This window comes from Magallana gigas, chromosome 7 (assembly GCF_963853765.1).
Source record: "Magallana gigas chromosome 7, xbMagGiga1.1, whole genome shotgun sequence".
Classification (NCBI taxonomy): Eukaryota; Metazoa; Mollusca; class Bivalvia; order Ostreida; family Ostreidae; genus Magallana; species Magallana gigas.
In genome coordinates, this window is record NC_088859.1 from 44,118,154 (window position 1) to 44,133,467 (window position 15,314).

At 34.3% G+C, this 15,314-nt stretch overlaps 1 protein-coding gene across 1 annotated transcript; it reads right to left on the reverse strand.

The window, feature by feature from the left end:
• Window positions 1–8,313: 8,313 nt before the first annotated feature.
• On the reverse strand, window positions 8,314–13,014 carry LOC105327579 (bone morphogenetic protein 7). Its single transcript, XM_011428146.4, has 2 exons — window positions 12,488–13,014; window positions 8,314–9,728 (listed from the first exon to the last, which is right to left on the reverse strand). The coding sequence occupies exons 1-2, from the start codon at window positions 12,828–12,830 to the stop codon at window positions 8,908–8,910; spliced, it is 1,164 nt and encodes a 387-aa protein (XP_011426448.3). The 5' UTR covers window positions 12,831–13,014; the 3' UTR covers window positions 8,314–8,907.
• Window positions 13,015–15,314: the final 2,300 nt, after the last annotated feature.

The window sequence follows — 15,314 nt, forward strand, 5'->3', positions numbered from 1 at the left end:
CTTTTGCATAATTGCGACAAAAAAGAGCGTATTTTTAGCTTGAAATACATTTGTATACTCTGTAACCGATATTTGTGGAAGAACTTAAAGCATAAAGCTTATTCTTTGTAAACAATTACATATTCAGAGCAAAATTTCTACCTTCTTGATTGCACTTTTGATAATAAAAAGTAAAGGCTATCTGTGAAAAAATTCAAACTAAAATGACCCCATATAGCTAATTTAAAAGCTTAGAAAGCTATTTTGATGATCAACTCTTGAACGAATAATTTTGCATGAAATTTAACTATACCTATCCAAAAAGGAGATAGTTTAAGTTCTCAAAGTTATAGTGTACTTATGAAGTACCTCAATAACGAGCGATATATAATACTAAAACTATCAAAGCGATGACAAAACTGGGGATTCTTGGTGCATGTGCATAACAATGGTCAATTAATCAGTCTATTAATTAATTATGGTATGTGACATCTGTAAAAATCGGAACCAGACTTATCATTTTTAGAAATATATTTTTTTTAAAGTTTTTTTATGCATTGATTTATGGTCAAAATCATGCATTATATGTGATAAAAATAATTCTTCATACGAAATAAAGAACATTAATATTGTAGAATTTTTCGAAATCTAAAATTATATACGTGTACTTTTATCCATAATGTTTTTCCATCTAGACTTGTAAATTAATACAATTGTGTGTTATAGATTACTTCTATGTATTTTTCTGCAAAGTTCAACATCTTAAATGTCTTACTTGAAAAACAAAGGAAAACGTGTAGTTTAATATCGACGATCTGAATGTCACGAAGAGCAAACAAATCGTCCGTCAATCCGTGCTGTCAGTCCTAATGCACCCAAAACAATATGTAGGGCAATATTGGAACGGTTCCTTCTGCTTAAAGAACTATATATGATATTAATCAAATTTGGCCCCCATAATTCGCTATTTTTAAAGTGATTCAGGTACAATAATTTGTTGAGTTATTTTATAAAAGAGTTGACATTGAATATGTTTTTCACCTATTTATTTGATTTATATGCACTCACTGGCAGTATATGACGTCAGAAGTGACGCTATTTTTATAATTCGATCAAAATTATAATAGTCAAAAATTGTCATTTTTCTTATCTTTTTTCGAATGGGAAATATAGAGCGACTCTTTGAACAAGAACGAACTTTTTGTCACTTAAAAGTACTGGAGAGACACATCAAGCAGTCGCACAATGTTTCCTTTAAAAAAAACTGTTTCAAAACAAGCCGTTTTTTGCTAAAAATGCGAGAATGGCGGGAAAAGGTCATTTTTTTAAAATTGTGGGCACAAAATCAAAATGTTATGAAAAAACTTCAAATGTATATTTGTACAAATAAAACAAAGAATTACAGTAAAATGACAATGTTCATTTAAGGGGGCCATTTTAGGCTCAAACCATAAATAGTCCTTTCACTGAAGAATAATTTTTTTTATCAAACACATGTATGCGTCCTCATAAATGAATTTAATGAGTTAAAAAAATGACCAAATGTTTTAAACATCACGGGCCTCTTTTACAGACATATTAATAAGATTATTCAAACTTCATCATTTAATATCCTGAACTCAAAAAGGAGTCACATTCTTTAAACTTAGCCCCAATTTAACTTGCCCTATCTAGCAATATCTCTATTTATTCCCAAGTGATTACTTCCTTTACACGTAATTTATTAACAACTTTGACACCGTTATCGTTAAAGCCTCTTATACTTTCATTTATATATTGCGCGTGTATAAAAGAGGATCGGCACCTTGTATTTTGATCAGAATTGGCAGAACCTTGGAGTATTACCCCCAATAGACATGCACCTTGTTGTCTAAACCCAGATTCCTTTGGTATGATTTTATAAAATTTTATTGAAAATATTGTAGCTGAAGATATATGAGGCAGCATGTTATAGATATTTGTGGAAGTAGGGCAGTCATCCGACAGATGATGAGATTGTTAAATTCTATAGAAAGATTGAAAGATTAAACAGCTAGTACATTGGGTGTTGAACGGATAAAATTTAACCTACTCCTCCAAGAGACTGAAGATTAATGTGAAGTTCGAAGCTCACTTTGAAATGAACTTTGCTTCTGTCTCGCCGTTGTTAAAATCCATCTAAAACCATTATTAAATTTTCATGTAAAAAGGACAAAGAATATATCTCAATATTTTTTTTTACTAATCACCGATAGTTACGCTAGCCCTGCTTGGATTTGGAGTGACACGACGTAATATAATTTTTTACATTGGTTGCATTTACGGTAAAGAGATAAGAAGGAAATCTGCAAAAGCGAAATGTTTTAAACTTTTTACAGCAGTATAATATACATGGTATGAAGCCAAGATTGTTCATGTACCACACAAAAAAATTCATTTGTTTTCACGAAATTAAAATCAGTTGCAAAACAGCTATATAGCTAGTGGGTTCATTTTATTAATCATCCAGAATCTTAATCACTCTCTTTCTCTGTCTGGCTCTGCTATGTCATTTCCTCTCCCCAACGCCGAGTGTTGCGCTGCATGTAGACACGAGACAGACCCAGAGGTGTACGTGATGGTCCCAGCAAACGACGAAAAAAATTTAAATCTTCGCAAGAATATGCACTTTTGAATATGTACATAGTAGTATATAGAAAAAATAATCTTTGTACAAGTATAAAATATACATAAAATCTGTTATAAATTGATGTCAAAGAATTTAACAAGCAAGCAAAATTATCCAGGTTTAATTTGACAATGCTGTAACGCGAAATTATCTCCGATCTAACAAAGGGACATTTGAAACAGTCCCGAGATGGTCATAAAATACTTAGACAAGATAATTGTATGAGATATACTAGCAAAATTACCTTCGTATTAGAATTGTCCGGCAACGCATGCTTATAGAGCAAAGAATGTTTTTTGAAATTGGTCAATTATGCGTCTTTGGAGATGTTTTTTATTCGTGTACTTCAGGGCTTTAGTGTTTTTTTCAAATTTTCTTTATTGCCAAAGTTGTTCAAGTGCAGTTTTAACCCTGCTTGTTTCTGATAAGAAAGTATGTATTTAGTTAAAGTCCCTCATTAGAGGTATTCAGTACCCTTACGTTGGCTAACGTGATGTTAGCAATTTGTTCCCTCCTCCAGTTTGTGAAGGATGCTGTCCTTTAATTTCATTCCACTGTGTTAAAAGACTGCAAACGGACAGAGAGATTGAATCTGACAATTGACTCGTGGCATAGTAACAAAGTCCCTAAAGGAAGAAGACTTTTTGTTGAGAATTTACTTCTCTCCGCTATAACTAATCAAACCAAGCATGTAAAATTAATTTTTTCATATATTATATCTTGCATTAGTCAGATAAAAAAAGATAAACTAGACATTTGTAGATTTTTGTAAAAGAAAAAAATCTTTCAATTTTATCTAGTAATGGCTTTCCATCTTTTTTTTTATGAAAAAGCATATGGTTAGACAAAAAGCACTGAATTTTACTTGAAAGAAAAAGAAACGTTTGTAATACAGTGTCGCTAAACAAGAAATGTGAGAAGTTTTTGACCTATAACCATGACTTATTTTAAACATAACCTTCACTAAACCTTTGGCCCTTACCATTTAGAAGACAAACACTTATCTTTATTCCTCGATGATATCATATCATTGGAGGTATCATCAGCTCAAAGCTAGCAGTGAACCGGTTGGAATTGAAAGATATACGTATCCAGCTTATTTTGACCCGGTCTAGAATTTGTTACTATATGCACAGTTTTCGATATAATTGATGTATTCTAACTCAGTAACTGTGGGAACAAAAAAAAAAAGAGGGGGGGGGGGGGGGGGCTCACAAAAAAGATCAATGTAAGTAAGTGATCTTTATGCTCTGGATGTTCTAGAATATTTATCTTCTTTATAGAATTAGAGAGAAGAGATTAATTTCATAATGAAGAAATCAACCGAAACGAAAATTTTAATAACTTGTGCAGGCATTAAATGATATTCTAAGTCGTAATCTCATTGAAAGTACCATTATAATTAACACGGTGACTTTTAAAATTAAATCCTCTTATAGAACACTAGAGTAACCCCAGCTTAGTAGTCGTGGTGCGAGTTAACCAGGGAATAAAATAAAAAGGCCCCGGCAGCAAGCCTTTGACAGGATCGTATGTAAGTCTTAAAGTACCCAAACCTGATGACGGGATATGATTTATTTTAACATGCAAATGCACAGATTTTCTGCTGATATATTAAACTGTGTATGCGGGGGTTTACAGGTCGATCAGTGGTGCATGTTACATGGAGTGGGTGACACAAATCTAAGGTGAATTGATATTAAATGGTAATTGCAAGATCAAAGAGGTTTCAATAAAAAAGATAATTATCTTACACCTCAACTGCTCCGAGAAGTATTGTGCTGTTTTATCAAATAGCTAGTTACGTTGCAGTGTGGAAAAAAAACCCATTGATATTAAAAAGCGAACGTGTATGATGCCAGGGAAACGTTTTAATACAAGTATGATAGCATACTCTTATTAATGAGAAAAAAGAAGATAAATTGGTATACAAATTCCTTGAGAGTACGCAAAAGTGAAAAGTTTGTGTGTTCGTTTGTACCGAACGACTTGGCTGAATTAAGAAGAATATTTACATAGAGGCAAGTGCCAAAGTAATGGATCGAGTACGGACTCGATTGTTAGTTAACAGACACGGGTCAACTTTTAGAGGTGTGAATCGGATGTCAGATAAGGAGAAACATCCATCAATTTATCACTACAGACACTGTCCCATGTGATACACGTAAATATTGTCACCAGTATTTTACGGAAAATACCACACACGTTTTGTCAACAAAGAAAACACACGGGGATTGACTCTATTTCAGAAAAACCTTTCACGCCTTGAATTATAAAAATACATACTTATTAAGACTTTCACCAAAGGTGCTCGATCCCACACGATGGTGAAATATTAAATTACCTGTGTCAGTCATAGTACCAACACTTGAGTCAGAGCAAAACGGACATCTGTGTAGCTTGGGGTCCGAGCGCTATGGTCAGACCTTTTGTTGTCGGTTAATTACTGAGAATCATCCCTTCTCGAGATACCACCCCGATGAACAGCTAGACCTTATTCCCGTCCCCGTGATATTTAAAGATGGTCTGTCATTGATTCTACAAAAGGCATATAAGATTATTCGTGTTTTCATGAGTCCGGCGATTACAAAGGCTCGTAAAACATTAATGGATATGATGAAGGTTGAATAGGATAATGCAATAAAGCACTGATTTTGGTGATGTGCCGAAATGGCACGCCCACGCAGGGGAAATATACAGAGATAAAACGAGTCTCCAACCATCAACCTAATTGTAGGAGTCTGAGGTAACGACTCCTTCTTTACTTCTAAGTGACGCGAGATAAAGGTCTAATTGCAGCAAAAAATACCCATGAATGACATTTTTCAAAGGCCAGCTTCTTAGGAAACTCAAATTGGTGGAAGAATTACAAAGAAAATTGTAAAATATTTTACACTGTAGGACGGTTGAGACGAATTTGAAGTTGGAATCTATTTGTGGAATTTATGACACGTGCGCGATGCGTTTAGTATAGAGGTCTTGTAATATCTGAAGTAAGATGACGAACCCAAGGAATAAGACACCACCTCCCCCATAATAAAAGTGGTTGAAAGGGGACATAAACATAAAACTGAATTTTGAAAACATCAAAGTACCTTTTTAAAAGAGTTTTGATAAATTTAATCGAGGTGTTGATAATGAATCACGTCTTCTTCGTTGAAGAGAGACAAAATCTTAAAAAGAGGTGGACATTCCACACGTTTGTAAAATACATAAGATTTAAAGGGGCATGGTCAAGATTTTGGTCAAAAATTATATTTCCGATTTTAATGTTTACAATGCTTCAGTGGGGCATTTTTAATAGGCAACCATAATTTTAGTGTCATTTGTTGAGTTACAGGCGAGTTACAAAGCTTACAAATCTTTGCCATGTAAACAAAGCTTTTGTTTATATTTTGAATGTTGAAGTGAAAATTCCAATTCTATACCTAAAAGGAATATGTTAAACGTTAGGAACTGTTTATCTATGCTTAAAATGAATAAGAAGATAGAAAAATCAGCATAAAAAAGATTTTTTATTGGTATATTCAACCTATATAAACAAAAACAGAACACGAGCCTTGTTCACATGACACATATGTTTGAGCTCTGTATCTTGCTTGAAACTTAAAGACTGACTCTCAAATTTAATTTTATCAATAGAAATGCATTCCTAAAGCATCGTAAATAATAAAAAAACAAAAAAATAGAATTTGACAAAAATCGTGACCATGCCCCTTTAAAGCATGTTACTAACATCATAAGAATAAATATTTAATGAGCACGGATTTTTCCTTTAAGACTATTATATCTTCACTTTACATTGATTTTATTATCACTTTGAAATATCGCATAGGTGGCGTTTCTTGAGGTCAACAATCAACAATGTCCAATTGCAAATTATCAGCGTACATATATGGTAATAGATATTGTTTACAAATACAACTTATTGTTTTGAGTGCCCTTTCTGTGGTCTAACAAATACTTCAGCAATCTGTGAGAATGTAGAGCAAAGGTTTGACGTATAACGTGAAAAGGCCCTTCGTAAATTGTCTTATATCATTACTGTAAAAAGTTAATCGAACAATACTTGCATGGGCGTTTTTTCATTAACTGTTCATTTCAACATTTCATAAAAGGCCTTATACCATCTTTTGAATATTTTGATTTAAAGTTGTCGGCTGAGGTGCCAATGGCCGCGATAAGCCTTTGCTGTTTATGGTATACGGTATTGTGAGTTCTCGGTAATTAGTCAATAGTAAGCCAAACTCTATACGTCACGTGTCTGTGAGTTTCAATACCATAAGGCAGCAATTGATTATAGTGATGGTTTATAGAATAGTCTACATGTATATAAAGGTGTACATAATTTCGTCACAGCGCCAATCGGCATTAATGTTCATTCAATTAATAAGCAAAATAAGCAGGGATAAGGTCTTTATATAATACTTGTATAGAGTTTGTTCATCCCAAAGTTCGAACCTACCACTGTCCCGATTTATTTTTACGTTTACCTTTATGACAATTTGAACACTGAACAATTGAGCATCAAACATTTAATAAGATTTGCATAGTTAAAGCTGTGTAGAGTTTTAAAAACTGAGATAATTATGTTGAAAATGAATGATTAGAATTCTACCATGTGCCATGTTCAAACACACTTGCTCCATTTTCTGAACAGAAGGTGACTTGGCAAATTTGTTAGTTCATATAGAAACTGGTAATAAGCATCGGGCCATTCAAACACAAATAATTTATTACTTTGTATCGAACGTTTATCTTTGAATGCTTAATATAATTCCTTTAATTCTTGTCTGAGAATTATACACGTCTTTTTTTCTCTAGTTGAGTTACACTCTTTTGACTTTGTGACCTAAAATTCAGCAATTTGGTCAATAATTATTAATAATTTTAATTTACTTCTTGTCACATCTTCCCGCTTCTGATCTACGAATGTTTCAGTCGTTAGATTTTCCTCGCAAACTGTCTGATGTCCAAAAACGAGAACTCAAATATAGTGCAGTCTACCCAAAATACCGAAGTACTAGAGTCATAAAGATTTTATTTTTTACAAAGAATGATAATATGTTTTTAGAATTATTAAATTTTAAGTTACTTCTGTAGCAATTTGTGCAGATTTTAATTACTGCTAACGACTACAAAATGTAAACCAGTTCCTCCTTTGGTGTACACTCTGTTGATTCCGATTCGTGCTTAGCTCTACTTACAGACTCTAAATCAACACACAGCAGGCCAATTACTACGTGTTATCATGCTGCGCTTAATAAAACCCTAAATCTTCTCGTAAAATAATGTCTTCTATTTTAAATATTACATATGATGACTGGAAAATAATGTCGAAGCCTGAAGACCCCTTCAAGCGGCCGACCTTGTACAGAAATCGATACTTGTACAGAATTTTCTCTTTCTATAAATGCTAATTAGTTTTATATTTAGGATCAGCTCCTTGGGGTATGTCGTTTATTATTTCCATTTAAACGATTCTCTCCCGATTTACCTTCAAATATCAAAAATTGCTGGATAACAGCGGTTTATAAATTCTTTGTATTGATATATAACCTTCGTAAATTGTGTTCTAAGGAGTAGAGGAATTTTTTAGAACGCCTTGAAGACAAAAGCAAAAATTGACATTCGCCTACATCATCAGAAAGTCTAACTGTAAGTACAAAGAGAACGCCAAGACGATGTTTCAAATTTCTGTAACAATAACGAATTTAATAAGTTAACAACTGAACATTTAAAGAACATTCATAAAACATTCACACTGATAAATACAAACATTTTGTGATCACAGTTCATGCTCACTAACATGAGATTCTACCCCGCCTCAAGTCACGTGACCTCAAAGATTCATAGTGGTCATTTTGAACACATCAAAAAATTACATTGCGAAGAACCACGGGTAAGCGGCTTGTTTAAAAATGGAAAAAAAATCCCCCGCTAAAAGGATCGTTGCTTCGATTGCGCTTGCGCTGTCACTCGTTCAAAACTACAAACAATTTACTAACCTTGGAACTCATAAAAACTGAGTAGAAATAATCAAGTAAAAATAAGCGTTGAGTAGATTGTTGTGTTGCGCGATTTTAAGAGGTAAAATATCTCAATTTGATAAATTCAGTACCCTTTGTTCAAGCATATGAATTGCCAACCTTGGACGCCTTTTTATGTTCAACACATCTGTTAAGAAGCAATTTTGATACACAAAAGTGGAAATTGGGAAACGATTTTGGCTTAATTTTTGAACACAAAAGGATAATTCACACCTAAGCGATAAGTTCCTCTCATGCGCACTTGCAGTCCTCTACGATCATATCCGGATAATCCGTGAACTGATATTTGCCACTGCTGTCTTTATGCAGTATAGTGAGTGGACTTAGTTTGGATGGAACGCAACAAGGTTTAGGGAATTTGTTTGGATAAAGAGCGTGGAGTCTAGCCTGAATCCCCGCAAATGTATTGGCCATTTTAAACCGGTCGGGACAACTTCCGTCGCAATAATGCGCCTCGTAATCGGGTGGAGCTAAAATCCAGTCATTCCAGCCCAGATCACTGAATGCAATAGTTGTAGTAAAGCGACAGCACCTACTTTCTCCATCGCCTTTAACACAATCTCTTCTTTCTATATCGTTTTGTCTTTTCACTCGTTTCAAAATCGAACGTTCATGAGTTTTCATTTCTAAAATAGGTAGTATGACATTGGGGATTGTTGTATTAGTAGAAGATTTTGAGCTCATTCGTTCCGTAATGTTAAGTGATGGAAAGACTAATTGACCAGCATCAAGTCCATCAACAAAAATTTCAATTCCATTATTAAGTTCCGGATCTTCGATCCAGTCTTGAACGACTTGGGTAATATCAAATATTTCCCATCCGTCTCTACTTAAATCTATTGTTCTGGATTCGACTAGCGTGTCTATTACTTGGTTATTGTTAAAAAGTTTGATTTCTACTTCAGATGTGCGTGTTGTAGCGAGAGACGTATGCTTGAACAGTTTTAGTCTTGCACTAGATACAGCTCTCTCCCTTGTATGATCCTCTGGGTGTTTCAATTCAGGTACGACAAATAGTTTCAATCTCTTCTCGTTGGACGCCTTTTCATTTCCTGCAAAAATAAAAAAAAACTGATGAACACTAAATGCATATCTATTATGGCTAGTTTCTGAAGTTTATTATAAATAGCGGCTTGAATACAAGATAAAAATACCACCACCTTGAACCCAGCAAAGAATTTTGATAATAGCATGTGCTATAAACTTCGACAAAATTAGTAAAATATTTATTCTTGATTGACGATCTCTGACAAGATTTACGATCAAAATAATGCCGTGCTGTACATGGGTAGATAAGCTATTGTTTCAGAAGATCTCTCAACTTAATCCAAGTATTTAAAGAATTTGGCTGAATTCTTTTGAACGCGCTGAACTAAAACACAATGTGTTTGTAAATAAAGCATCGCTAGGAAATGCCTTCCGTGGAAAATTTGACTTCATAAAATTGACGTTTGGCCATGCTCAAGATATCAACAAAAATTTCAATGAAATTATTAAAAATTACAACTAATCAGCAAGATTCTTTTTTATTTTATATAGCCAAAATATTTGGCTAGGGTTTTTTTTTCTTCAGATGATCTTAGTAACTATTGCTTTTAATTCAAGAGTTGTGAACGTCGTGGATTTGATCACGATTTAGGAATTCCCAGGTACTTTAAATGGTACTACTAATGTGTACTAATGTGTACTAATGCACTGTTAGACTGATAACAACGAGTGAAATGTGGGGCCAGTCACGAACCTTAGCAAGAATGCTCGCTGACTCTGTTTGACTCGGTGGTTCTGCGCAAGTGCTAGAAAGTTTCACACATTCTAGATAGCATCTCATGTAGGGGGTCTTGCGGACACGCCAAGTTTTTTCTGTCCGATACCGTTTTGCGGTTTTCGTAACAAAGTCTTTAGAAATCAGCTGTGGATACCACCAGGATTTTCTGATGTTTTAAATTCATTGAAAAAACGTACAATAGCTTTTGTAGAGGATTTATGCCGATTTCATTGAAAATATACTGAATCTGTTTACTTTTGACGTCTTTTTTCAACATCTGAACAGTTTTCGTACTTGTTTACATATACTACCCGAAAAATATTGAGGGCGGTTTTATTATTTAAGTTTAAAGAAAGTGCCCGCGTGATTCGAACGCGTACAAATAATGTTGATTGATGTATAGAGCGCATACACAAAAAATTCTGAAAGAATATTCCAATGTCGGTCTTTCCATTATTAAATGTCAAACGTATTGTTAATACAATTCAAACATCATTTTCAATCTTCGTTTGCCATTTAGAACAACTATTCAAATAATATTCTATCATTATAGAGTGGATAGATACATTTTGGACTGATTGAATTTCTTAACAAGACATGAATAAATTGGCTATGATTGCGTACCTATGCTCGCGTTTACCAAAGATCCCGAATTGTTATCGACGAATTGTACTTCTTCTGTTAGTTTTATCTGTCACAAAATGGTTAAAAGCTGTGCGGATACTAGAGGGCCAAAGAACAGTCAATAAGACACAATGTATCTGATTGTAATAGCGGTGTCTGGTAAGAGGCCCGACGGTGACGAAACAGAAACGTTCACGGTGAAGGTCTCCCAAATGCTCACCGTTTAGAAAATCTAGAACCATTCCTTGAGATTAATTTTTTGAGTCTAGTGCTTGCATACCAGACATAAAAACCACAAATCTGTTTAACGACTCAATGGCAAGGTTGGATGCCGTTTGAATTGTGTAATCGAAATAATCTTTTTTTTAAAATGTTTCATTAACAGTTTTTAGATTTGGTGCGAATTTGACTGATGGTTGCAAAATGTGCAGACTCATAAGGGAAATTTGTTTTCTTCACTCTGCTTAAAGTTGAACAACATTCATTTTTGTCATTTAATTTACATGATTTACATTTTATTAAATTGAAGATTGCTTTATAAAGTCAAGCTAACGATTTAAGCCATCAACACCCTATCTGTCCTTATTTTCTTTATCTACCGATTCACTGGTCCAGAATACTTTACTTATAGATTCGACGCATTTTTGGATTGTTAAGAGATCTAGGATAAAAATAAATATATGGAGTGTATTTAGACGAAAAAGTGGTGTATCCAGCCTAATTCATCTTATTCGCATTCAATTTTCCCAGGTTACTGTCTAGGTTGAACAGAATTCGAACCTATATATTTCGTACTTTTAAATGCAAAAAAGAAAATAGGCATTTGAATAACAATAGAAAATCTGGCAAAAATCAATTGATAGGAGCTTATATTTTTCGATAAACCTGAACACCGCGTTTGAAAGATCTCGTACTTTATTTAATGCACTTTGTGAACGGGGCAGCGATTAAATTGCATTGGAACAATTCAAGTGAAATGTTAAGTTATGGCCTTGGCTAACGGCACTAGGGCTACAGGTATTTTGATAAACATCCCGACGCATCGATGGCGTCCGTTTGATTTCTATAGCAGCTTTATTCAATATTCATAACACTTAGAGAGATGTCAGGTATTCTTTATTCCACGCGAAATTGGCATCACGACGCGTGGATGTTTTCTGCACGGTTTGTTTTATTGAATAGCCACTAGAGTGAAGATTTTATTACAGTCATTAACAAGATGACACCATGAAGATGCGCCTATTAAAAGTGAAAGTACAAGGTTATAAAACTCGATAGTGAATATTTGACATTGCTATCATTTTTCAAATGCCGGAAACTTTATTAGATAAATAAATGTCGGATACTGTACTTTAGAAGTTATGTAGTGCCCCATTGATATCGGACGACCACCGTCGTAAAGAGTCTATCGGAATGTCTTACCTGGCCTAAGGTTATAGCGATGCATTCTGGCAGTGCCCGTGATCGGTTCCGATTCTTGAGGATAATTCCTATCCCTTTTCCGCATGTAGTTCCTATACATTTGAATTAACTTCCTTTTCTCTGCAATTGTTTCGTTAAATGAAGTCACACGGGGCACATTCTTATATTGCAAACCATCGAGAATTTTTTGCTTGAAGACTTCGATTCTGTGTGAGTCAGTGCGCTCCTGATGGTCAGTCCCAGCAAACGTGGTCACAGAGGCGGGCTTGGCGAAACTTACGATGGTCAACTGCACGACCGTTATTAACACGGTAGGAAAAGTACATTCATAGTATAATTTCATAGCGTGAAGCAGATCAATCCAAGAGGACTTTGTCTGTTTCCACAGCAGCAGTGAAGTTTCTGCGCAAATAACAGACAGTTTGTCATAATAAAATGTTATAATTTCTGAAAGGTATTTTAACAATAGTCAATAGATTGTTGAAACATACAGTATATATACACACACACAGTCCGATTTTAAACTCTGGGTTGTTCTCTTCATTGAATAATATTTTGTAGGTTGGTTTGGCTCCGCCCCCTACCACGTGGAAATGTTTATACTTGTTGCCCAATAAATATTCTAATATGATTGTTACTTTATACTTGAAATGAATAATCATTGGTCGATGCAAAAATTGACGTCACTTCATTCATTTACACCCTTATAGAAACCGCTGATTGATAACTTATTCTTCGGATTCTATCAGGAGTATATGTTCATTTTTTTATATTAAAAAATTCTATGAAGATATAGGTCATGCAGGAGTAATTGATTCTTCTCTAGTATGCTCGACAGAAAATGCGTAATTAGTGTTAATAAAATTGTACGACATTAACATTTCCATGTACTTTAGAAAATTCAAGGTTAAGTGAACGCTTCATTATTCATATTTCAGAATACATTTTTTACTTACATGCATAATATGATTTATGGAAACCGGGATATAAATAGAATGACTTGTTAGTCTTAGCGTATAACGTACTAATTACAACCGGAGGATTAGCGCAGCGATCTGAAGTATTTTAAATCTGAAGAGTGCCAAGGAGCAGTTCCCAGTTCCGCATTTTCTCTCACCGTTAAGCACGTTCACGCCCAGTTCTTGGATGTTAATTGACATAATGGGAATTTATGGCCATATATATTATCTTACAAACAGACGGTCAAATTGCACATTCATTTTATCCCAGCAGGCTGTTTGCAGTGGGATTACTCTGTATAAAACACGAGAACTTGGTATTCCAGAGCCCACTTTGGTGTGTCGCGAAGCTTAATTTTCAACCATTTATCTATTTTATAAGACATAAATTTAAATCAAATATCATACGATAGTTAATAATTGAAATCTATACCCACCGTACTAACCCGTCACTTCAGATAAACATGTAATCTACGTATAGTGTTTGATGGAACATGAATTGGTTTTTAAATATCTTTAGCGGCTTGGATGAGAGGTGAAAAAATCGGCAAATTTTATTTTAGAATCGAGACTGTTATATTTAACACTCGAATCTATTTAAAGTTCGTCGAATAAAGAGAATTCGTGACCCTGCCATATCAGGGACATACACAAGAGGCCCTCGACAGAAACAAGAGTTTTGTGATTTTTGTGTGCACCCTATCAAAGCGACATGTTGACATGAATGGGAAGAAATAGGAAATACAGAAAACAAATAAAGATCGAAGAGACTCAATGAAAAAAACCCCAGTGTACATCTTGTTATGAATGACATTTCAAGTACCCGATATTTTCGAGAAAAAAAAGAGTTCAGTATGATAAAAAATAATTATTTATTAAAAGGAGAAAAATAACGGGTTCAATTTGTCTTGTTTGCTTGTTCTTTGCGAACTTGGAAAGTCTAACCACGTACGACTGAGTGGACAAAGGGACGTTAGCCACACGACTCTCGCATCCCTCTACTGAACGCTCCCAACGAAAAAACGGAAAAGAGATACATTAACATACCGCAACTTAAGGAATTCTATTTAGAGGATCGGACACTTCACAGTTGGAGCTAGCTTTGATAGTAAATGATATTCAATGAAGAACTCAATAACGGTTTGGTGCTGACTGGATCGCAAATCTGTAGATTAACATTTTTTAAAAGCTTGAAACAGTCCCACGAAAACTGATTTAGTAATACAATAAAAAAGGAATCAAAGTGTACCGAGTGACAACCTAGATATTGATAACAAAATAACCGACATCGGTGTCATCTCAAGTGTCGATTAACAGCTTGATATATTTGAAAATGGAACGCTTCTCCCTCCACTTTAGATGTAGAAATTTTAAAGAAATACCCTAAAAAAACACAAAAAAACAAGGAACAAACAAGCAATCAAACAAAATGAACAAAAGAAACCAAGAAATTTTTGACCCCCCCCCCCCCCCCACTCCAAAGATTCGCACCAACGTAGATTACGCATGGCAATTACGCATAACATATTTAATAAAATCAAATGAGTTTTTTTTCTTCATTTCTTTTGATTCTATGCTATGTCATGATGTTATCGTGGTTTTCCAAATAATTTATAAAAAAAAGTGTCCGAATTTGAGAATATGATAATAAAAGTACTAAATGAACTCCTGGCAAATTCAGAGGTGATGTCTATGTGTATGTCATTTTTCATCTCCCTTTCTTGATTTTCATAAAACAAGCTTAACAATTAAATAAATCAAGATTAACGACAATGGGACTGGCATTGTCTCGTAGAAAAAGAACCAATTATTCTAAAAAATAATTTTCATTAGTTGTCCTTGACCGTCAATGCAATGTCGGAACGTCA

Coding starts and splice junctions, on each gene's coding strand:
- LOC105327579 (XM_011428146.4), bottom strand. CDS start 12,830: ATGAAATTATACTATGAATGTACTTTTCCTACCGTGTTAATAACGGTC. Junction 9,729..12,487: donor TCGCTATAACCTTAGGCCAG/GTAAGACATTCC, acceptor TTATTTTTGCAG/GAAATGAAAAGGCGTCCAAC.